Genomic DNA, 25,286 nt, shown 5'->3' with positions numbered 1-25,286 from the left:
CATTTAGAGCGTAAAGGTTGAAATTTCTTCTGCATCCAAAGACATAGACAGAAAGTGGGAACCATGCTAAAATGACAGTCCAATGCCAATTAGAGCTACGCAGTGAGTGGCTATAGATCTACAAGCTTCCCAGTTGTCTCACAGGCTGGCATGTAAATGTCTAATTAAAGCTTGAGACCACCTGCAGTTGTACTGGAGGGAGGCCCAGATTATATGAAAACTCTTATGTTTATGCAGTATGTGTGATGATGCTTAGGGTCAGACTAGGACACATGGTGTTTTTCTGACTTTTAACTGTTTTATAGAGCTATTGAGTTTGAAAACCAATAGATAAAATAAATAGCTCTTACAGTGCTTGTCATATATTTTTATTTTATTCAATATTTCAGTGTTTTATTGCATCATAATTTAGTGTTAATATAATATACTTGTGAAAACAATAACATTGACAGGTTCACTAAATAGTGAAATGTACAGCACAAACTGTAATAATCAGACTGATATACAATTAGGGATCCTATTAAAAGAAACTTCAGTCACACTTTACAAAACGTGAGATTTTTTTGCGAGGCTGTACACAGATGTAGAGGCCGAAACGACAAATTTTTGGCTAACTTCCCCCACATCTCGCTTGTTAGTTACACCATCTGGAATATTGCACTATATCTTCGTCTTCTGAATAATAAAATCCTCCCCTCTCCTCTTATTTTACTAATGAGCAAACCAAGTTGTCCAGCGAATCTTTGTGAACAAGCTCTTTTTGTAGCGTAGTTCTACTAAATGGCCTTTTTGTACTGCAGGGGGAGTTTTGAGTTCTGAAAGGTCTTGAAAAATTTGGAATGGATCAGCTGGGACATTTTGGTGGATTGCCATTTGGAGCTGCGATGTTTGCTAGTGCGACTAATTTAGAGACCCGCTCATTAAGTGTTAATGAATTTCTAATGTGTGGAGATTTTAAAAGCTGAATGCCAATGGCAGATGTTGAGCGTTTTCAAAACGAATATGACTCAGTGTTTAGTTCACACTACGAGCTTACATAAAGTCTAGCTGTCAATGAGAAAAACTATTAGAGGACTGTGTGAGATGATGGTTTGAACGGTACACTAAGAAATCAAATCAGCAAAGAGAACACAAAGTTTGTAAGCGAGCGAACGAGGAGGAGGACGCGAGAGAAAGGGGTCGTGTCACACACACGAATGTTCTGGTTAATGCGTGCTGAGGCACTCAAGAACAAATTGTACTCGCTTTTTACTTAAATTAGTGTAGCTCACCAAAGTGGTCTGCCGAAGTCAGTGTCACCCAGGGCAAAAGCACTTATTCCCTGGCTCTGATTGTGCGTGAACAAACGCATGAAAACAGCAGTGCGAGAACAGCTCCAGGGTTTGTTATCTCTACGCTTCTTTACCCATGCTTCCTTTGTGCACTTGTAGCCTACTACTATATATGCTAGTGTGTATTTGAGTCCACGTTGGGGCAGTTATTGTTTTACATCTGCTCGTATCTTCATGTTGCTCATCTGAGTCACTAGTCATCCGCCTCTTCTTCTGGATCACCACAGGGCTTTCGTCCAGCAGTCTTGGTTAAAGCATCTGCTTTATTTTATATGGTTAAAATGCTTCTCTCTGAGCTCCCTTGCTTTCTCCCTTCCCCCATTTTTGTCACATGGCTGAAAACATGAGACATGCTCCCAGATGTACACGCTACTACAACCCTCAGACAAACTGGCATGAGACGAAGGCTAGTCTGTGTGTGTGTGAGAGAGAGAGAGGGCTGATATGATTTTGAGTGATTTAGGCATCTCATGCCCTACAGTGCTTCTCAGTATTTATTATTCATTTTTTAATTCTCTCCAACTGAGAAGCTTCCTTGTTGTCTGCAATTTCTAGTTCTAAAAAAGAACATTAAACTATCCTAGGTAATTGGTTATGCCCCACTCTCAGGCAGAAGGTATTAATGCAGAACAATTTGATTTTAAAGAGCCACAAATGAATTACATACAGTGGACAAGCACAGGCAGTTTTGAGGTTCAGCGGTTCAGCTGTGAAGGTGTGGGATGCGGTATCGCTTTCCCTGCTTCGCCACTTGCATTTTTAACAAAGGATAGATTATAAAACTAACCAGTGGGGTCAGTGATGGGGGGCCTCGGTCTGTCAAGGACCTCCAGCTGGGAGGCCCACAGTGGCCAGACACGTGGAAACAACAAGCCGTTGCCAATGTTAAGTCATATAAATAAATGAACAATGCTTGAATGTGTGCCAGAAAGTATTGCTATAACAAAATAAATGAGGAAATGAGGGATGTTATCTTTTCCTGGCTCACCTTTAGCACTATCATTGCCTTTTAAACACTTTATTGCAAATTTGATGTTGAATATTAGATGTGGGGCTTCTCTTTTGTGTTGTATTGCCCACACAGTGTGTATATTCTCAAAACTGCAATTTCCTGTTATTTGGGCATTACATATTGATTACTGATCAACGTGGCCCTGCATGACCATAATCGGTCCTTGTCTATTACAGTCTTATGTTTTCATAGTTTGTCTTATCCAGCTTTCTCATAGAAATGGACTAGCCATAGAAAGTACTGGGACTTTTTTTAGTGTAGCAGCTGATTTGTAGGTCTGTGTAGTGAGAAATCAGGTCTCCATTAGGACTTCAAACAGTTTCATTGCCTCAGATACCCTTGAATGGGTGCCCTCTTTAGTGCCTGATTACAATCCCTACACAATTATGTTATGATTTATGTAGTTTAAACTATTATAATGACCATTTAATATCAAAGCTTGCCTACTGGCATAGAATAATGATACCCAATTAGTTTGTTAACTAATACATTACACATTTGCACTGACCCTACATGTAATCTCAACCATTTCTAATGTAATTAAATACTGATATTTCAGTTATTAATGATGATGATGTAATGGTGTTTAATTATTTGTTTGTTATTAATAATATTATTATCATTATTTATTAGTGCTGTCAAAACAATTAATCGTGATTAATCACATCCAAACTAAAAGTTTCTGTTTACATAATGTGTATATGTATATATCTGAGGACAACTGAGGGACTCATATGCAACTATTACAGAAGGTTCAAATGTTCCCTGATGCTCCAGAAGAAAAACCCAATGCATTAAGAGAATGGGGGTGTAAACTTTTGAATTTGAAGATCAGGGTTAATCTAACTTTTTTTTGTCTTCGGGGAAACATGTAGTAGCTTCTACATCTTCTGTAGCTTCTGAAGGGCAGTACTAAATGAAAAATAAATATGATATTTAGGCAAAATAAGAAAAATGTACACATCTTCATTCTGGTCAAAAGTTTACACCCCTGGCTCATAATGCATATTTTTTTCCTTCTGGAGCATCAGTGAGCATTTGAACCTTCTGTAATAGTTGCATATGAGTCCCTCAGTTGTCCTCAGTGTGAAAGGGTGGATCTCAAAGTCATTGTTGGAAAGGGTTCAAATACACAAAAATGCTGAAAAAAAACCCCATAGAATTTGTGGGACCTGAAGGATTTTTCTGAAGAACAGTGAGCACTTTAACTGTTTAGGACAAACAAGGGACTTATGAACAACTATCACAAAATAATAATAATAATAATAATAATAATAATAATTTAGGTAACAATACAGTATTAAGAATCAAGTGTATGTAAACTTTTGAACGGGGTCATTTTTATAAATTCAACTATTATTTTCTCTTGTGGACTATATGTAAATGTCTTTTATGTGAAATATGTTATTCAGGTCAGTACTAAATAAAAGATAACATGCATTTTGGTAAAATAATTAACATTTTGCAGATTCTGCATGGTGTATGTAAACTATTCGTATTTCAGAAATATTACTTTTATTTTGAACGCGATTAATCAGGATTAAACAAATTAAAAAAAAAAAATTGATTAAAGGTTTTTCAAGTGAAATATTTGTTTTATTATGAACTATATAGTAAGCAGTAAATGAACATTGTTTGTATATAATTAGTAAAACTGGTGAAGTTAGGTGAAACCTAATTTTTCCCAACACCGGCATTCAAAACTAAAATTTTATAAGACATAAATATACAAAGATTTATGTAGAGAAAAATTTCAACTAGGCCAGTCCATTTAAGTGTCGAATTCTGGCGTATTGCCCTCAGACACCCACTTCACTTATCTATTTCACATTCACAGCAGTTTTACGGGATTGCTCCGTCACTAAGTTCCGCCCGGCAATCTCATTGAAAATGATTTGTGTCCTAGCTGGGAACTTTTTCCCAGCAGCCTCCTGCATTGTACTTCCTTCTCTGCCGCCATCCGCCCCATTTAATTTCTCCTGCTATCAACCTGAACACACATCTTCTCACTGACTAGAAGCCGAACGTTTTTATTTTAAGAGCACCACAGAGTACAGTTAAAGTTAACAAAGTCACTAAAATCATAACACAACACGCTGTGGGTTTTGATGAATTGGCATAGGTCAGGTGCTCTCTTTTACTTCCAGTCCACCTTTGCCCTCTTGGCCCATCATGCTTTAAAACACTTTACGCTTGTGTTTACTCCAGGCCCTGTGGAGTGAGACAGTAAGAAGAATGATGAGAAAGTGATTGGACGATTCCACTCTGCACCACTCTTCCCATCTGTTAGAAGAGTTTGTTGAGTGTGGAGAGAGAGATGCACATGCTGGCTAGTATTTAATTATTTAAAGTGTCGTTGCAGGAAAGCATGGCTACTCCAACAACAGAACCATTCCATTTCCCAGTATCCCTAGAGAGGTACCGAGACTGCGCGGTTTGCCAATAGCATGCTGATTATGGGTTTGTGTGCTTGTGGAGGTGCTTGTCAGTTCACCGTGTTCATCTAGGTACATTTGTGTAGCTTTCACGTTTCTCAAAGTGCAGGGATTGAAGTGTGATTGTTCAATGTATTTATGCATGTTAGAACCTACATATTTAGTGCACTTGTGTGGGAGGGCATCATTAGCTGAGGATTCAATTAAAGACATGGAGAGTGAAACAGGTTTGGTGCAGTTTTTCATATGTACATGATAGTTCGTTTTACTCCCTCAGCATATGCAAGTAATTAGGCTGCATTAGTTGTGTTCTCACTGTGCCACACAGGAAGGCAATACTGTGTAAATCTTTCCAGTGGTTAAGAGGTGGAGTGATGCATTTGATAATGGAATCTGGCAGTTCTTTGAATGCATTAATGATTTGTGTAAATCATCTATGCTGATTGCAAGAGCCATCGGCAGTGCACATGCATCCGTTTTTGTTTTTCAAAAGACTTCAGCATTTTGGAAGCCATTTTTAGTAGCATAACCACTCACACATTTTGCATAAAGGTCATCCTGTTGGTTAAATGCGAGGAAGGTATGGCAATGTAGGACACAGTGTTCTTTAAAACCTGTATTTTATTCTGAGAAGTACACATGGTTCTACTTAAAGCTGCTTCCCCTTTCTTTTGTAACCAACTCATCTTCCTGGCTATGCTTCCTGAGTTCTGAGCTATCTCTCTCTCTCTCTTTATATAGCAAGTCATAAGGGGGCCATGTTCTTTTGCCAGAGCAGCTGAGTGACCTCATACTAAAAGCAGGCTGTATGCATCTACATTTCATTCAGTGCTTTACACCTCATTGCTCAGAGAAGTTATGGGATGTGGAGTTTTTCTGCAAGCATCTGCGGGTGTGGTAGCCCGGTTTAAATTAGAGCCACATCTTGTGACATTATCTGCTAATGTTTCTCATTTTCACTTGTGAGTTTTTGGTTATGGGAAACAGACTGAGTTAGACCTGTCTGTCTTATGCTTTATGAAGAAGAAAAGCCAGCATTTAGTCTTGACTGCACATCTCACACAGTGTTCCGGTGAGGAATATGGTCAGAGTTGAATTATAAAGCGGACATTATATTTAAATATTAAGCCATAAATCACTCAATCATATTAGTGGTCAAGGGCAGAAACTAATATTGCTTTATAAAGTTAATGGTCTCTAAATGTCTCTGTGTAACACTTTACGACGGAGAGTTCCACTGATATGGATATGAAATATGGAAGCTGTTAGTAATATCATCATGAAAAATGATCTGCTTGTTAAAACATGATGTATTGAATACTGTTTCCAGGTCCAAGCTTCTGTGCCATTTCAAGTGAGAATACTATCTCAGCAGCCATTTATGAGCACTTTTTCTTTATAGCACACCTTTAAGCTAAGGTTTTAAAGGCTTGTATGGCTTAATATAACGTAAATCATGACTCTTACTGATATATGTAGTAGAAAACCCATGAAAGATTTACGTTATTAAAAAAATCCACATCGTTTTAGACATATTTTGGACTATGGGGGGCGCCATTATTTCGATGATGTGAAATGGTTGCACTTGGTGAGCTACTGGTGCTATAGTACCTGTTGCAGTTTCTGTTGCAACACAACTTGGAAAATAAAATTATATAATGCCACATTCTGTTGTAATTTTCAGTTAAAGGTCAACAAGAGAAGGATGTAAGTCTTCACTACTTTCCTAGCGATAAGAAGAGGAGAAAAAAATGGGAAGATGTCTGTGGATGAATAAAACTTCCTAAATACGCACGTCTTTGTTCTCTCCACTTTGACCGTTGACTTTGAGGCTTTTAGTAGACATCAGCTAATGAAACACCTTACAAAAGGCAGAGACAAGAAACGCTAGATGCCATCCTGGCAGGATGTAAACCTGCTGATGCTTGTCATGACACCACAGTCACTGAATAAGTTTCTCAGCGCAGATTTCACTCGATATCCGGCAGCATTTAGACTCCTTATGGGGAAAATCAATAGTACGCCATTTGGTTTAAGCCTACGCTTATATCCATTGCCACCTGTAATCTCTTTCAGTAGCTGTGGTATATAAAAATTTAAACTGGATACATTTGAAAACAGCGTTTTCATTTTAAAATGCTCTCTGTCCACACAAGCGTTTTCAAGCATTTTCCAAAAGTTTCTCATCCACATTGTAACGGCAGAAAATGTTACATTTTATTTACTGCACGTGTAAAGCCTAAAAACAGCTTACTGAGACAATACAGATGGAACATGCACTCACTCCGGATTTTATGTCTGATCCAAAACGCAATTGCCCTCCTGTTTTGCCCTGTTTTGCAGGACTATGATATGAAGAGTGTACAAAGTAACACATCTGTAGCAATAGTGTGAAAGTAAATAGCAAATAACAAGCACAATACAGTTATAAATGTAGATGTATGTTGGTACAATATGTGCCACGTGACTAAACATGCGTCATTGTTGTCAAAAGCCTCTACAACGCGAAAACAGCATTTTCAAGTTTATCCACGTTGGAGAGCGTTTTCAAAAAGCTTCATTTTTCTTGGCAAAAACACTGTCTCAGTGTGGACAGAAGGCCAAAACGGAGAGAAAAAGATGTGTTTTCAACAAAAACGTATTAGTGTGGTCAAGGCCTAAGATACATCATTTGCTTTATATTCAGTCATACAAGTCTTAAAGGGTTAGTTCACCCAAAAATGAAAATTACCCCATTATTTACACACCCTCAAGGCATCCTAGCAGTGGCGGCTACTGGTCTGTCAAATAGGGGAAGCTCATTTTCGGCCTACATCATAAAATTGTCTATTTATTTATTCACAAGAATGTGCCTTATTGTCATAAGTAAGTCACAATGCAAACAATCGTAAAAAAAAAGATTTAGTTTTATTATGCAAAATATGATGTATTTTTTCTTTTAGTCAGATGCTACTATATAGTATAAATATTTTGCAATTTAAATAAGGTTATGGAGATTTATTTATTTATTTATTTATAAAGTATTTTAATAGAAATATAAGGTTTCATTATGTTATGTTAAAATTTTTCAAGATTACTATATATATATATATATATATATTTATATATTTATATTAATTTATAGTCATCCTCCATGTTAATATTTAATGTAGTAATCTATATATATATATTGATTACTACATTAAATATTAACATGAATGAATGAACGATCTAAAAAAAATATTAAACTCTGTAAAAGTGAAACAAGGAATGTGGTGTATAATTGTGTGAAATGTATGATGAAAATCAAGCAATTTCGCCAAGCAAATATAAAGAAATAGGTTGCAGCAGTTTTTATTTCGACTGAACTTGAGAAATCCGCGATGGGACTGAGCGCGAATAGCTTCAGCGATTCCTTATAGTACAAAATCGCTGTCAGTCAAAAGGAGATGCAATCTTTCGACAGACCCTCCAATCATCACGCAGAAGCTCGGAGTCCAGGCCAGCCCACTCCTCATTTGCTCCTCATTCACCCCCAGAGACGCTGAGCGTCCGTGGGCGGGACATAATCGCAGCGTTTATCCAATGACCGTCTAGTTTCAAAGCACTGAAAAAAAACGTTCAAAGCAGCCGCATTGAAGTCGATGGACGCTGGGCTTCAACGGGGAAATGCACTGTGACGCTACGGGAATGTATGAGAAGAAAATCAAGTCAGCCGACCTGCTATATCTAACTGATTCTGAACGAACTCGTCTTTGAGATGAACGTTTTCTAACGCATTTTTAGTCAATAAAATGTTAATACAATAGTACATAATTTGACCATTAATTTTGTGACATTATAGGGGAAGCTGAGCTTCCCTTGCAGTCTTAAAGAAATCGCCACTGCATCCTAGGTGTATATGACTTACATCTTTCAGACGATTGCAATCAGAGTTTTATTAAAAATTGTTCTGGCTCCTCCAGGCTTTATAATGGCAATGGTGTTTCTTTTCAGCAGTCCAAAACAAGTCCAATAAAGTCCATCCATCAATAATAATAAAGTGCCCACACGGCTCTGGGGGGTGAATAAAGGCCTCCTGTAGCAAATCGATTCGTTTCTATAAGAAAAATATACATATTTAAAACGTAATAATCAGGGGTTTTTTTAGCTTGCGCTAACTGTTGTACATGGAAGCCGTTCCAGGCCGATGATGTAGGACAAATGCATTGCGCCAGTGAAAAGTGAGGAACATGGACATGCAGTGGCGATAGCAAAACAAAACAACGGTCTTAAATTAGAAGTACAAAACAAGGATTTATGAAGAAAAATGTCGGAGGATTTCGATATAAGCCAAGAGGAGACAAACCCTGGTTTTTGCGAGACTCACAGGCACATGCGCTACGCATACAACCTACGTCATCCGCCCAGAACGGCTTCTGTGTACGACAGTTAGCACAAGCTAGAGAAAAGTGATTATTACAGTGTAAATATGGATATTTTTCTTACAAAAATGCATCAATTTGCAGCATGAGGCCTTTATTCACCCCCCGGAGTCATCATGTGAGGCACTTTTTATTGTGGATGGTTGTTTTAGACTGTTGGAAAGAAACACCTGCCCATTGCCATTGTAAAGCGTGGAGAAGCCAGAACAATTTTTAATATAACTCAGATTGGATTTGTCTGAAAGAAGGAAGTCATATACACCTAGGATGCCTTGAGGGTGAGTATAGGCTAATTTTAATTTTTGGGTGAACTAACCCCTTAATACCCAGGGTTCTTTAATACCCTCATGTTACACCGCATTCTCCCTGTACTAGCATTTTGATGTTTCAGAAAATATGAATCACTGCCTGGTCAAAGTTTTCAGTATGGGTAAAGAGGTAAGGATCATGATTTTTTGGCAGTACTGTTTGTTGTTTGCATTTGGAAGTGTTTGGACCTGGAAACTGTAATGCGTGAAGTCAGACTTAACAACTGAATTAGGAATGACTACTGAGAACTGAAAGCAGCAGCATTTGAAAGTACAGAGAGTCATCAGGACAGAGAGTTCTGTCTCCATTCTTTGATTTGGTCTCCTGTTTGTCTCTCTGCAGAGCAGCTCGAGCATTTGGAGAGTACCTTTCTCACACGCACCCCGAGAACCGCAACGGATCAGGTTAGGTCCATTCCACCTTATGTCCTACCTTCATTTGTCCTCAAGTCTTTTGTCTCCTCCAATTTGCCTGTTCTACAGTTTGTGAAGTGCTTGAGTGTATTAGTACTCGCCGACATTGTTCTTTCATTTCAACAGTAATTCCACTTCTGTCCAGTCATCCTTTACTTAATCATTACAGGAGAACTTTATTGGCACCTGTTGCTTTGCAGTGTCAAGATGAAAAATCTGTTTATCTTGGTCTCTTTCTGTCTCTCACTCCAGATCATTTGCTTTCTGACACATTCATTGGTCAAGACACAGACTCGCCAGACATCAGCCGACTGAACAACAACAACAGCCTCCAGCCATACTCCCAACACACTCTCGTAGTCAAGCCCAGTCAAGAAGAGGTTCAGCCAGGCAGCCAGTCTGCGCCCCTTCCTACCAGTTCCAAGCGTCGTCTCTCCGTAGAACGCAGCCTTTCTTCTGAGGACCAGCATCATCAAAAGTGTGCAGAGAGCTCTTTGAAGCCAGCACGCGTCTACACCATTACTAGGGAGCGAGATATGCTTGGGGGCCAGGGAAGTAAGGAAAGCCTGGAGCTAGAGGTACTGAAAAGGACCACTGACCCACCCAGAAACAACGCTCCCTCCAGTTTACGTGGCAGCCATCATCGAGGAAGCCACCATCGTGGAAACAACGGCCCCACCCACCAGCATCACTACAGCCATGCCACTACACCTCTGCAGAGCTCAGGGAGCGCCCATAACATCCGGGACTGGGGGTCGAGGCGGAGCAGGTCAAGGGAGGACTGCACGCCGGATTGTGTGGCCTGCATTCGGCCACATTGCCAGAGCCAGCGCTCTCTAGATCTTGATACGTCACCCCACAGTGGTGGCAAACAGCACAAGAAGCTGGAGAGGATGTACAGTGAGGACCGTGTGTCCTCTGAAGATCGAGGTAAGAAGATCACCAGGTTTGTTGGTTTATTCTCGTGTGATTTTCACTGTGCATGTTGCTTTTGCTTAGGCTGTCTCTTTTTGTTTGCAGAGGATCACGCAAACAGCTGGTTCCCTAAAGAGAACATGTTCAGCTTTCAGACTGCGACCACCACCATGCAAGCGTGAGTAAACATGGGAATTCATTGCATCAAACCTCTTCCTCCATCCTTCTGTTTCCTCCTGAGTAGGGTTGGTCTGTGAAGCAGACGTGTAATTTAACTATTCTGACTCATCCATGTGGGAGGACAGGAGGTATTCTTTTCTTTCTTTCTTTTTTTTTCTTTCTTTCTTTTCATTACTATTTCCCTTCCTTTGTCTTTTTGCTCCCTTCTTTCTTTTCCTGATCCTTTTTTCCCTTATTCAGCTTCTTCTGTCTCTGGCTTTTGTTTCTTTCTATTTTCTCTAACGTTTTATTTAAATTTTTGTTCTTTTGTCTCAGGTTTCTCTTTCCATTTCTGTTTCCCTTTCTCTTTCTCATGGCCTCTTTATCTCTTTCACTCTATGTTTCCTTTTGTATCTTCATCTTTCTGTCTCTTTCCATTTCTGTTTCCCTTCCTCTTTCTCTTTGCTTTCTATTTTATTCATGTCCTCTTTCTTTTCCCCCTTTTATTCCATTTCCTCTTTCTATTTCTCATTTTCTTTCTTTCTTTTTCACTTTCTTTCTTTCTTTCTTTCTTGTTCTTTTCATTCCTGTTTCCCTTCCTTTTTCTTTTTGCCACCCTCTTTCTTTTCCTGATCCTCTTTTTCCTTTCTGTATCTTCCTCTGTCTCTGGCCTTTGTTTCTTCCTCTTTTCTTTTCTTTTTGCTTTCTGATTTCTTCCTTTTCCTCTTTCCTTTCCCCTTTTTATTCCATTTCCTCTTTGTCTTCCTTTTCTTTCCATTTCTTTTCTTCCCCTTTCTCTTTCTCTTTGCCTTTTTCATTCTCTTTTCCCCTTCTACTTTACCTTTTTCTCTTCCTTTGACTCTTCCCCTTCCTCTTTCTCTTCCTTTTTCCTTAGTTCCTGTTCTTTGCTTTTATCTTTTTTCTATTTTTTTTCTATCCTTTCCTCTATTCTGTCTTTTCCATCGTGTTTCATATCTTCCTCCTTTTTCTTTTTTCTTTTTTCTCTTCATCTTTCACTGTGTTTGTTTTCTTTTCTCTTTCTCATTTCCTACTTGATTCTTTTCCTTTTTCCCTTTCTTCCCCTTCTTCTTTCACATACTTTCTTTTCCTTTTGTCACTTTATCTTTCTTTCTCTTTTCATTTCTTTCTCTTCCTCTTTCTCGTTGCTTGCTTTGTTTTTTTTCCATTTTCTATTTCTTTTTCACTTTTATGTTCCATTTCGTCTTTCTCTTCCTCCTTGTTTTCTATTTCTTTTTTCCCTTTTTCTTTCTCCTTACCTTACCATTCTCTTTTCCCCTTCTACTTTCCCTTTATTCTCTTTCTTTGTCACTTTCTCTTTCTGTTTGTCCCCTTCCTCTTTTCTTAATTCCTGTTTTTAGCATTCATATTTCCCCTCCTCTTTCTCTGTCTTCTTTGTTCTCTTAATTTCCTTTTCCATTTCCTTTTCCATCCTGTTTCCTATCTTCATTCTTTTTCTTTTCCCTCTTTGTCTTTCTTTCTCCTTCTCTTGTTCTTCAACTTTTCAGTCGAGTGAATTTGGGCTCTATTATTCTCTGTGCACAGACGCTCTTGCTCAGCTTGACTGCTTAATTATCACCTGTCGGGCAGAAGTCTTAATCACAGAGCCCACTGGCTGAGCACCCCCACCGGGGTGCAGTCCACCTCCCTCCAGCCGACATGCTTGTTGTCTCCCCCTCAACCTCACTATGCCCTCCCACCTCATCATCTGGTGTCACTTCTCCTTGCCTTTCCCCTCCCAATGTATCCCTCTCTCTCTTTATGAATACTTTGCTATTTCTGCAGCTACTTAATTTACTTTCTCTTCTGACTTATTCATTTCTCTTTTTGCTGGTTTCTAATTGACACTCTCACTTCAGAATCCTTTCAATTTGTGTGAAGTGTCAGTGTTTTCTCCCGTGGTTGGCTGCAGAGCTGCCACTTTTTGTGATAAATTGACTGTAATAGGTAGCGATAAAGCACTTGGTGATCCTTTCATAAGACCTGATCCAGTGTTTATTTTTGAAAAATGCTCTGCGTACCTTAGCTTTTTTACTTGTGATTACTTTTCTTGTGATGGTTAAAGCACCTGCTCTCTCTTTCCTCTTTTTATCTTTTTTATTATGCATTTTACCTTGGCTCCAAAGAATATCGTGAGTATTCTTTTCTCATTAGCCCACTGTTTTAAAAACTCAACACTTCACTCCATCCCCACCCTCTGCTCCTCTGTGCTGCTGCCTCTCCTGTCCTGTGTTAACTCTCACTCCACCAGCATTAGACAATGTTAGAGTGTTTGAAGTTATGAAGGAACTCTGTCTCACACAGTACACATACAGCTCATGATATGCCAGTACCAATTGTGAGTCACTCAGGTCGGTGTCGGTGTAATCACATTTCAACTGCCTGTTTGTTGAACTACTATGGTAGCCTGGGCTTTAACCACAAATTAGTTACTGCAGCTCCATTCCAAAATCTAGAGAAATGACTTGCTGTCCATTGCTGACATCCTAACTGAAATGGAAACTTGTAATTGACTGATCTGGAACGTTCTTCGTAGGCAACTCTGAAAACCACATAAATGGCACTCAAGGCTCACAAGAGACTCAACTCCTGTCAAAATAGTAATTTATTAGTAAAGTTGAAAGAACATGAATCAGACAGCAGCATGTTGATGCTTTTTCTCAAGTACAGATGAGCTTGACTAAGATTAAACTAAAAATAGCATACTAACATACTCCATTCTCCTTTACTGTAATCAAGTCTTAAAGAAATTAATGTTTCTCATTTAACAAGTAAGGACCATAACATAAAACATTTTAATACATGCTGATAAGCCATAAAAATGATACTGTTGTGTCTAAATCACCTTGAGCACACAAATACAATTTTTAATTGCATAACATAATTGAAATGATCAAGTTTTGATATTAAATAAACTGCAGTCAAAATATCCATTTGCAGTGCTGCCTTAAACTGTATTATAAAGGGGACATTGGATGCCCATTTTCCACAAGTTGGTATGATTCTTTAGGGTCTTCATGAAATGTCTGCAACATACTTTGGTTAAAATTCCTCAATAATTGTGTAAAACTACACCCTCTTTACCTGGTCAAAAACAGCTTCACAGCCACCCGTTTTGGTGCATGTCTCTTTAAATGATAATGAACTACTGCTCACTCTGCCCCTCCCTTCCGTTCTTTTGTGTGTGTGTGTGTATTTGGTGACGCATTACCATTAAAACGAAAACGAAGACTAGTATTTTCACTATAAGTACAAAACACCTGCATTGCTTTCATGACATTGTTTTCACTACAGCTGCTCGAGCAGAGAAAATGTTGGACAGCAATACAACTAGCTAAGGGTGGACAGGGCTCAACGCTAAGGATTTTTTCTAGGCCAGTGGATCAAATTTTACTTGCCCGGTCAAAATCTTCACTAGCCCTGTTACAAAAAAATTAAATAGTTCCTGTTATCATTGTTTTTGACTCATGTTATCTTTTATTTGAATAAATAAGCATTTCTCGATTCCAATTTTGATACCACACCTAAACCTACTAGCCTAACTAAAGTTCAAATATTAAGTATGTACATTAAGTACATTAAGTATATAAATTAAGTATGGATTGATCATTGTTAAAGCTAATCATCAAGACGAGTATTTAGACATACTTTTGTAGGCTATTTGTCCGTCAGGGACGCGTCTCTCTCGCTTAAACAAGAGAGGCTTAAAAACACCTGCAAATGATGAACTTTTGTGACGATGTGGCAGTGGCCCGATCGGGCCAGTGACAAATTCGTCAACTGTCCCGAGCGTCTTTCACGCTGGCCCTGGGCCATTTGGCACTCTTTATTGTTGAGCCCTGGTGGAAATATGCTAATATTTCAGTCTGTCAGCAGTTGTGGGCAGGGCCTGAGCAGTATGATATCATACTGCTCAGACAATCAAAACGGCTTGTTAATTGTGACTGTTTAGGTTTTTTATCATTGTAGGGTGCTGAGACACATTTACTATATGCAAACACTATGTAAAAAGTGAATTTTGCATCCGATGTCCCCTTTAAAAACAAGGAGGAAAAGAGCAGAAAAATGTACCTACCTACCTTTAGGAATAGCCTTAATGCCTGGAGTCTGCCTACGATTTCCAAAAATAAGATCTAGGTAGACAGTCGACTAGATTTTGGAACAGAGCTTGTGTTTTGACTATAATGCAAGGTATATTTTAAAAAATATGACAAAATGGTGGACTGGCCCTGTTAGGAGGAATATGGTGATTGCTGCCATCACTGTGTTGAATATTGCACACAAAATATATAAATATAGCCCGAATATACCCCAGAAAAGTCACTCATCTCAAGATTTGCACGCAGTGTTCCAAGACCGTCGCCAATCTGTCAAGGCTCTGAAGGATTTCAGGATGCAGTCACATAGACACATCCACATGCAATTACGTGCACACACACGCTGTCAGAACGTAGCTTCTGGGCTGTCATTAACCTCATCTGCTGAGGACAGGGGTTTGATTTAACATCAGCTGTCAGTAATGATGGCTATACCTTCTGTCACACTGTGAAAAACAATAGATGCACAGCAGATATGATAAGCACTCCCACAAAAATGTTACGCTTTCCTGTGAATTTATCCTCTGTGCTGGTTGGTGACTGAGTGTGTTACACTTGACTTCACTCTGTGGTCGTAGTGTGTGTACGTGCCTGTAGTGTCCCGTTGACCTGTGGGTGGTGATCACCTCTTGTGGTTTGACCCTTTCTAGCCACTCTAGATTTTTCCCCTTGCACCGTTCCCTTTGCACACACACCTACACCCACAGCCTGTAACACTGTGACCGGTCCCAGCAGGGCGTTCCGTGGAATTGCAGAGAGAAAGAGGAGGAAAAGAGAGCAAGAGGCCACCGCATTGATGGAGAGGTACTGTCTACTGCCCCTAATGTCCTGTGTCACAGACCTTCCCTCAACACACACACGTAGAATGAGACAGAGGAGGGATGGTGTTTGTGTTTTGTGTTGTCCTGTGTTAGTGTAGTATTATGATGTGTATCCCCTCAGATCTTTAAAGTCCACACTCCAATCCTGCACACTACACATGAGGATCTGCTTGTCGTTCATGGCACACTTCCCTGTGGAGCTGTGATGCTAGGTTTACCAAGCAGAAAGCCAGCAGCAGTTTATTGATCTAAACCCAGGGATTTCTATAGAAGCCCATTTCCACTCTAGAGTAAACCATAAAAGTGGTTATTGTGAGATGTATGCAATTATAAAAAATGAAGTCACAATTATTATTTTATTGTTTGACTCTTAAACAGAAACAAGCTTCAGTGATAGTCAGTGGAGAAAAAATAAATATTTTCTTCACTTTTCCAAATGCTATTTTCAAACTTTCTGACTAGGGATGTGCCCAAATAGTGATTTTGTATTTGGAAATAGCGGAAATGCCAGCGGTAGCCTGTTACATTGCAGTACATACTGTAAACTTCACTTACCACATAAACAGAGTAAGGAAAGATGACTGCTAGGACGATGGCAAATAATTAGCAAATCCTGAGCGCCACTGACAAACATCTAATCTTGTAAAATGTGAGGTAAGTACTGAAAGTAAAAAGTGAGTGCGCATTCAAAAGCGATTTCAATGCCCTGCATATTAATAGCGTCTTCCTGATTCCTGCAATTTATATTTAGTATAATTACCCAACAATATAATTGCGAGAGAAAGCATTTAAATATATTTTTTCCTCCCATCTCGTATTTATTAGGGCCCAGCACTCTGTTGTAATTCTTCTTCTTCTTTTCCAAAATGAATCGCATTTTTGAGGGCCTAAACATATTGAAAACTCATGAAACCTTGCACACGTCAAAAGTGGTGAAAATTTCTCGATAGCGTCACCTATAAAATTTCAACGAAGTGCTACTTGAGCTATGTTTGACATACATGTGCGAAATTCGGTAGACACATGTAACACACCAGTACCTACAAAAAGTCCCTCAGTACGAAGTCCGAAACGCAACAGAAAGTCTGTTATTTAGAATTTTCTCTGCAAGTTTTGTGCCGTTTTTGCCATTTTCAGGCATTGTGTTTAAATGAACTCCTCCTAGAGATTTAAACAGATCAACATCAAATTTGGTCAGTGTAATCTAAAGCCCTTTGTGACATTAAATTGCAAAGATCTTGAGTTTTTGTTGAAGGGCATGTCCATGGCGGCCTGACAAAGTTCAATGTTTCATCATGGAAAAGGAAGTTATAACTCAACCATACAATATCTAATCATAGCGCCACCTGTTGCCAACAGGATATGTCACGTTTTACACTAACTCAAACATACCATGTTCATTCTGCACTGAACTCCATATTTGATCAAAGTCCTGGATTGAAGACATCTACATGCCAATATTCAATTATAGTCATAGCGCCACCAGCTGGCAGCAGGAAGTTTAGCACATATAAATGACTTTTTATTCCTCAGTTTCAGTGCTGCTTTCAGCTTTAATTTAGTTTAGGGTTCTGTAATACACATAATTTCCTTTCCGAACACGTTATTTGGTTTTGGGCATATCCCTATTTCTGACTAATAATATGCTATTCATTTTTAAAATAAATTTGTTACAAAGAAACTAACTTTTTTTTAACTAGGTAAGCTTATTGTCTAGGTCAAAGGTGACATGTTTATTTTTCTATCATGGTGTTTCTTTTTTAACCAGAGCTATTGATATTTCTAACCCCTAAACCTAACCCTCACACAAATGTGTGTTTATTAAGCCATTTGCTAGTCTTCGCAATAGTGATTTCAGGTTTTACTGCCTTTGAATGACGGTAAAACCTTGACCCCGTACACACACCCACAAAACACCTGGGTATATGTGTGCGTGTCTGTCTGTGTTTGGCTGTTTGGATCAATAGGTCAATCGAATCACCAAAGGTGCAGTGCCGGGAGGGCGTTAGTCGATACAGCTGACAACTGAACACTTTCGGAGTTTCACTTATCGGTCCAGTGTCACGCAGCACATTAATGACGTGCACCATGAATAACTCAACAGCAAATCTCATCCCACCTGGCTGAATTGGCTTACATATTTAAAAACACTTGTTCAGCGGTAAAACCTAATTGGTCTGCTGGCAGATCATCAAAAACGTCTTCCAGCATGATTCTGAATTGCTGGAGAGGACTAATGTGCAGTGCTCTGAAGGTAAATTGAAAGGACAGATCTGATTCTCCTCAGTAAAGGTTTAACAGAGTTCAGCTCGCCTGTGGTAATTCAGGGTGTTCTGCAGAACAAAAAAACATGAAAAGAGCAGTAGCTTTTAGTGTTTTGCGGAGATCCCATGACACTGTTGAACAGCATTCTGTAGATGCCTGTGGGAGGGTTGCAGATAATTGGTTGCATCCATTATAATTACAAAACAACTGCACATGAAAGGATATGCTCACTCTCAAAAAAAAAAAAGCCATAATTTAATAACTACTATTTCTTTCAAAACTTGTATGATTGTTTTTCTTCTGTTAAACACGAAAGAGCACTTTTATAATGTTAAATAATAGTAATGTGTTGATTCTTTGCTTGCCATACAATCACACTGAATGGTGACAAAATCCATTTACTTCCCAACCTTAACACCTACCCCAACCCTAAACCTACCCCTTACAATAATGCAAAAACAGTAATTATTGTACCATTTAGCCTATACCATAAAACATACCATGTGTATGTTCATCTGTTCTGTGGAAAAAAAACGAACACTTTTAGTGCCACTCATATGTACTAATTGGTACGTATTTCACATCTCGCAAAAAAAGTTCCCCCAGGTATGTTTTCACCATGACACCAGGTTACTTCCATATGACTGTGCTGTTTTTTTTTACGCATAATGGACAGCTTCTCATAACAGACATACCAAAATTTAAGGTAATTTATTCTCTAGTGATCTTCAGAGCCCAATTATTTCCGTAATGCGGAAAACGTAGACGGAATCACGGAATCCAGTCCAGTTTCTGTATAACATGGAATGTCACGTAATTTGCCAAAAGTAGGTCAGTACATTTACATCAAAACTTGATATGGACTATTGTCAGTGAATATTAAGCCACAAAAAGACCTGCATGTTCTGCGTGTCTCTGTGTGAATGAATGGCACAGACGTGTGTTTTTTTTTACTACACACATACTGAAGCATGTGTGATGTTTGCGGTGTTTTTAACCTCTGTTACCTTGAATTGAGTACATAAACACATAAACATAATCTCTAAAACTGCTCTGAGAGTCACTTCATGAGCATTTTAACGTTTCTTTTGAGAAAAACTATAGTCTTATTATATACAAACTCAGACTTAAAGGTCTTTACAGCAACCCGTTGAAATAAAATTTCGGTTTAACTTGAAGAAACTATGACAGAAATGTATTACCTAATGTAATGAAAGTATTACTACTACTAATAAAATGATTATTAAAACATTATTTTAAAAGGATATTTACCAGAATTTATTTGCCAGAAAAATGTAAATAATACACAACACAATATTTCTAAAAAAAAAAAATGATAATAAAAAAAAATAAAAAAATAAAATAATAATAATTAATTAGAGATAATTTTGATTATTCAAATTTAATTAAACCATTAAAATGGAATCCAGAAAATTAATGGAAAACAGAATTTGGTCAAAATAAACTGAATTTGGAAAACAAAATATATATATTTTATAGAACCTTGAATGAATGTTTTTTAAAACTTTAAAGGGGTCATTGGATGCCCATTTTCCACAAGTTGATATCATTCCTTAGCATCTTAATGAAAAGTCTATAATATACTTGGTGGTGTAAAACAGCACCCTTTTTACCTTGCCAAAATCAGCTCTGCAAAAATCATCTCATTCTAGTCGAGACTGCTTTAAATCCAAATGAGCTCAGCTCGCCCCGCCCCTCTCTTCTCTCTGTGGAGTGACAAGCCTGTTTACTTTAGCCGCATTTAGCCACGTTTAGCCGCTAAACTTGCTAACTAGCACATTATTAGGAAAGGCGATTGCAAAGATTCATAACAAAAACCCTTATACTCACTTCTGCTGTAAGTGAAGCTGGATCACGAATGATTCGCACGAACATAGATGGATATATGTAGATCGCGAGGCGCATTCCCTTCATAAACAAACGTAATCCACTGCATCTTCAGCAGCTCAGATGTCGGGAGTAAATGACGACCACTACGTTCATTATTACATCCAGCAACACAACACCTCAATCGCTCAGTTCTTGTCTAAATTACATCCCTGCTCCGGCATCAAAACAGGGAGGTTGGACTGTTACAACGGATCTTAGGTAAGACGCTCGTGTCAATCAACTACTGTGGAAGCAGCATCTGAGAATGGCTCGATTTGAAAAAGGGAATATTATTTTTACAGATTAATTAAAACCACTGCATGGATTTTTATCATTATAGGGTAGGTTTGTACATACACTGCCAACACACATTAATGTTCAAACAACATGTAAAAATGAACTTAGCGTCCGATGACCCCTTTAATAAATTGCTGTTAAATTGTGTAACTTTGAAGGTTTTCGATTAATTAGACATGCTTTTTGATTGATGTTTTTAATTTAACCATTAAAACAGAGTCTAGAAAAATTCAAATGGAAAGAGCTAAATGGGTAAAAAAAAATAACAAGAAAAAAAAAATAAAAATTTATAGGGCTATAGATCTTCCTCTCCAGTAAGATGTTAACTTGTTTCAACTGAAAAACTGACTGCACAGTTGGATGGGACCCGTCCGATTAGTGAACAAATCATTCTGGTTTTGTGAATGGCATCAGATGATTCAAATGAATGATTCATTCACCAATCAGATAGCTCTACTTCTTATGAATGCTCCCAAGAGAGACAGGGCATATGTCAAAATGTTCAGTAAACAACTGGATTAAAGACCTCAAATAGAGTGAATGAGTCATATCGACTACTTTTTATGGTGATTTCTTGTTATTGTTAAGCTTGACACTCCTCATTCACTTTATTTATTTTTGAAGTGGCCAAGATGTTTTTCAAAATCTGCTGGTATGTTCCCTAGAAGAAATTATGTTAAAGGAGATTGGATCTAATAATGACAGAATTTGAATTTATGAGTGAACTATCTCTTGAAGTTCATAGTATATTGGATTGTGCTGAGTTTCTTTATCTGATGGAGAAAGTGGAGCATGCACTAAATCTTCTGGCATTGATTGGTTGTTTCATAGAAGCTGTTTCTGAACTGAATGGCTGTGCTTCTTAAGAAATGTGTGATGTTATGTTCTTTGCATAAAAAGGAACAGATATATGTATATCTGTGAGGATCAACATGTCACACTCCGGCGAACTGACTGATCGCTCTATTTTCAGCAAGCTCACAAATGAGGATTAAGATCATTAGAGCATTTAATTAAAAATGGCCTGCTGAAAAGACATAGTTCTCTTGATATGCGTTTCTATTTTTGACGCTTGATGAAGATCCACACTCTTTTCTTGTCAGCCAGCACATTGACTTTGACAGCAGTTTAGAAGCATGTCAGCAAGACGGACATAAGGAGAAAAGCAGTTCTGACAACTATACAGATGCATTGTCACCGTGCTCTCTGTAACCATCTCAAATATAACAGCGATATTAAAAAAAGCCCTTTTGTCTTTTGCTAAATGTTCACGTTGGTGGATTTGATTAGAGGCTTATAGCGGCACAGCTACGTACTGTAAAAAATGTCCTCTGCTATGCATCACTGTACTGCAGGGATATTAGTTTTCCCGCAGTATATTTAACTAGCTTAGGTCATAGAGCTGCTTTCTAATATTGTGGTGTTGTGCAACTGCATTATGCCTGCAGAAAAAAAATGCTAACTGTAAGATATGGATTGCATGTTATGCGTGGGAAATGACACTGTGGCCATCAGTTTTGATTCTGCTTTTTGTAAAAGCCAAATTGCCTCATAATTTCATCTCTGGCTCAGCTCTCATTTATTTTAAAGGCTCTGCATTGAGTGTGTGAGCTGCTCTGTTATTTGTTGGCAATGAGGAAAGACCACCTACCTCTCCACAGCACACTCTCCTACTATACTACACTACAGTGTAACCATGGTGACATGATGCATGGAGAACAAGTGTTGAGTGCTAACGAGAGGAGAGAGGCTGTCGGTTGAAAGAGTGGGTCAACTGAACTTGCTTTTATTCTCTGATGAAGCTGTTTATAGTGGTCAGTTTTCTGCGAGTGATTTTCTGATATTTCTGGTGTGAAAGTTACCAGAACTGCAGTAATGAGAACATGAAGTGAAAGCGTTTTTTTGCACTTTCTACAAGATTCGTTAGTGATTAGTGAAACAGAGTGATGGCTTTTTTGTATTTTCTACAAGATTATTCAAATTGTTACATGGATTTATTGCACTGTACGCTTTAGCAGTGAAACACCTACTTACAGTATAACAGAAGAGTTGTTTTTTTTTCCTCATCAGTTTTCTTATTTATTATGTACATCAGCTTGACATAGACTTTGTATTCGGCAAATGCATTTCCATCTCACATTAACGTTATTCACATTAATGCCTTTTTGCACAAGTCAAAAACCACAAGTGAGCGTAAAAACTTTTCGGCCGATTAACTTTTTTTTTTTCCTCGTGCGCATAAAAACATTTGGCCAAGATACAACTATTTGAACATCTGGAGTCTGAGGGTGCAAAATTTCATATTAATATTGAGAAAATCTTCTTTAAAGTTGTCCAGATTAAGTTATTAGAAATGCATATTACTAATCAAAAATGAAGTTTTGATGTTTACAGTAGGAAATTTACAAAATATCTTCATGGAACATGATCTTTACTTAATATCTTAATGATTTTTTGCATAAAAGAAAACAATTATTTTGACCCATGCAAGGTTTTGTTGGCTATTGCTACAAATATACTCTTGCTACTTATGACTGGTTTTGTGGTCCAGGGTCATAATTGTCTTGTCTTCCCTTTTGTGATGAATATCTGGCTTCTCAAACAACATCTGATGTAGGGCGGGACTTGATTTTGTCCATCAGTAATTGATTGGTTCGTTGGATCATTATTGTTAGCTAATTGTTGCGATCTGATGTAAGTGACAGGTTGGTGGAAGAAAGAAATAACTGTCCCTCCTTCACGCCAGTGTAAATTTTTTCAGAGAAGAGATTGCGAGGAGGAAGGGAAGTGATTTTGATTGAAGATTACAAGGGCATATGGATTTTTAAAAAATAATTATGTGCACTGATAAATCATTTAGAATAAACACTGCAGCATTCCATAGTAAATGGATTTGGATTTCACGGTGGCTTCAAGCTAATATCTCAGACAGTGTGCTTGAGAGTACAGTAACGGAAATATCTGAAAATACAGACCCACAGAAGAGTAAACGTTGCGTTTCTGAAGCCTGAAGCAATGTCAAACTGGGACGAACTGTTTATTTATGCCTGTTTATCACAGAGCAACTGTGAGGACTGGAGATTTGTTTGGGGTGCACTGAGCTTGTTGTATAACTTCAAACACTCATCCCCGTCCATAATCAGCCATGCTAATGCTACCATGTATAAATGGATTGTTTGAAAGTGTATTTAACATTTCCATTTTTGTCTCCTCTTCCTCCATTTCCCATTTTTCTTGTGTTTTTCCCTTCTTGTCTTATATCTCTTTCCAATCCACTGTGCTTCTGCAAATCCTTTCTATCCCAGAAACTTCCGGAAACATCTGAGGATGGTGGGCAGCAGGAGGGTAAAGGCCCAGAGTGAGTTGTTTGTACACGTCTGTGTGTGTGTATTTGTGGGAGTGAGGGAATGAGTGTGTTAATGCTCATGTATGGCTGTGTTTATGTTGTCAATGCGTCTTTCTGATTTCGTCTGTATATTTGTGCAGTTTTTAATGTGAATATGCGAACATGCCATTGCTTGACAATAATTCATGGTGTCATATGAATTATTTTCAGGGATTACAGATGCTTCAGGCATCTGGCTAAAAGGATGAAAACAAAACCACTTGGTGTTCTTGTCTGATGTACAACTAGTGATGTGTTTAGTTTCTGAATGATTCGCCTCCCTCTCATCAATAAGAGTTACAGAGTCAAATTGATTCTCAGTTTTAGAGCTAGTCGGCCTAAAACAGAAAAATCCTCAAACATGTAACATCCCAACCTCAGACAAGAGCCCAGAGTATGTGTGTGTGTGTGTTGAAGAGCAGTGTGTGTGATGCTTTCCTCCTCCGCTTCGTTATTAGCATTTGCTGATCGCAAAGCGAAGAGTTTCAGCCGGTCCTGGAGTGACCCCACACCCGTCAAGCCTGACTCTCTCCATGACTCCAGAGACAGTGAGTCCATACGCATACACAAACATGTTATCTCTTTTTCTGATTTCAGTACATGATTTCGCTCACACTAAAATACATGGGTGAATCTTACGATGCTTGCTAAGATCATGTCTAGTCATTAATTTCAGTTTATGCTTATGCTCACCAATGCTGCATTTATTTGATAAAAAAAGTGTGAAAACACTAGTATTGTGAAATATTATTACAGTTTAAAGTAACGGGTTTACTATGTAAATATATTTTAAAATGTAATTTATTCCTGTAATGATGCAACATTTTCAGAAGCCATTACTCCAGTCTTCAGTGTCACATGACCCTTCAGAAATTATTCTAATATGCTGATTTAGTGCTCAAGAAACGTTTATTATTATTATTATTAATGTTTATTTTTTTCTGTAAAGCGTGATTTGTCTTAATTCTTTGATGAATAGTAAGTTCAAAAGAACAGCAATTGTTTTAATTGTATTTAAAAAATAAATCTTGTGTTACATTATAAAAGTCTTTACTGTCACTTTTAATCAGTTTAATTTAGGGCTGTCACTAATGATTATTTTCGCATACTCTGGCGATTAATCAACAGTGATTCGAGTAATCAGATAATTATAATTAACTTTTGTAGTAATAAAAATAGACTTGAACAATAGCCTTTACACTTTATTGCGTTATCTAATCATTATTTAATATTTACTAAACAACATTTAATTCGAATGTCCACTTAATCTTTAATATTTGGCCATTTATTTATGATAGAAAAGCTACAAACACTGTCATTTCTTTATGTGGACATCAGAATGTGTAAAATCAGAGTGAGGGTTTAATCTTTTATTTTAAAATCGTGATAAACAGTTAGCATGTTGAGTAACATAATGTTGTATTCTCCTGTGTTTGTGTGGGTTTATAAATGATTTACCTTGCAAATCTGATGAAATTGCGCACGTTGCGTTCCCAGATGAATGTTATAATAAAGCCAAACTCACATTAACATGCA

The 25,286-nt window shown here is 38.0% G+C and overlaps 1 protein-coding gene across 1 annotated transcript in view; it reads left to right on the top strand.

The window, feature by feature from the left end:
• Nucleotides 1–25,286, top strand: part of nsmfb (NMDA receptor synaptonuclear signaling and neuronal migration factor b) — a 43,822-nt gene that overhangs the window by 2,670 nt on the left and 15,866 nt on the right. The window contains 6 exon segments of the mRNA XM_051109948.1: nucleotides 9,833–9,894; nucleotides 10,156–10,833; nucleotides 10,924–10,996; nucleotides 15,828–15,896; nucleotides 23,671–23,723; nucleotides 24,209–24,298. Coding sequence (XP_050965905.1) covers nucleotides 9,833–9,894; nucleotides 10,156–10,833; nucleotides 10,924–10,996; nucleotides 15,828–15,896; nucleotides 23,671–23,723; nucleotides 24,209–24,298 — 1,025 coding nt within the window.

The sequence above is a fragment of the Labeo rohita genome, chromosome 5 (genome assembly GCF_022985175.1).
Source record: "Labeo rohita strain BAU-BD-2019 chromosome 5, IGBB_LRoh.1.0, whole genome shotgun sequence".
Classification (NCBI taxonomy): Eukaryota; Metazoa; Chordata; class Actinopteri; order Cypriniformes; family Cyprinidae; genus Labeo; species Labeo rohita.
This window is presented reverse-complemented; position numbering and strand designations above follow the sequence as displayed.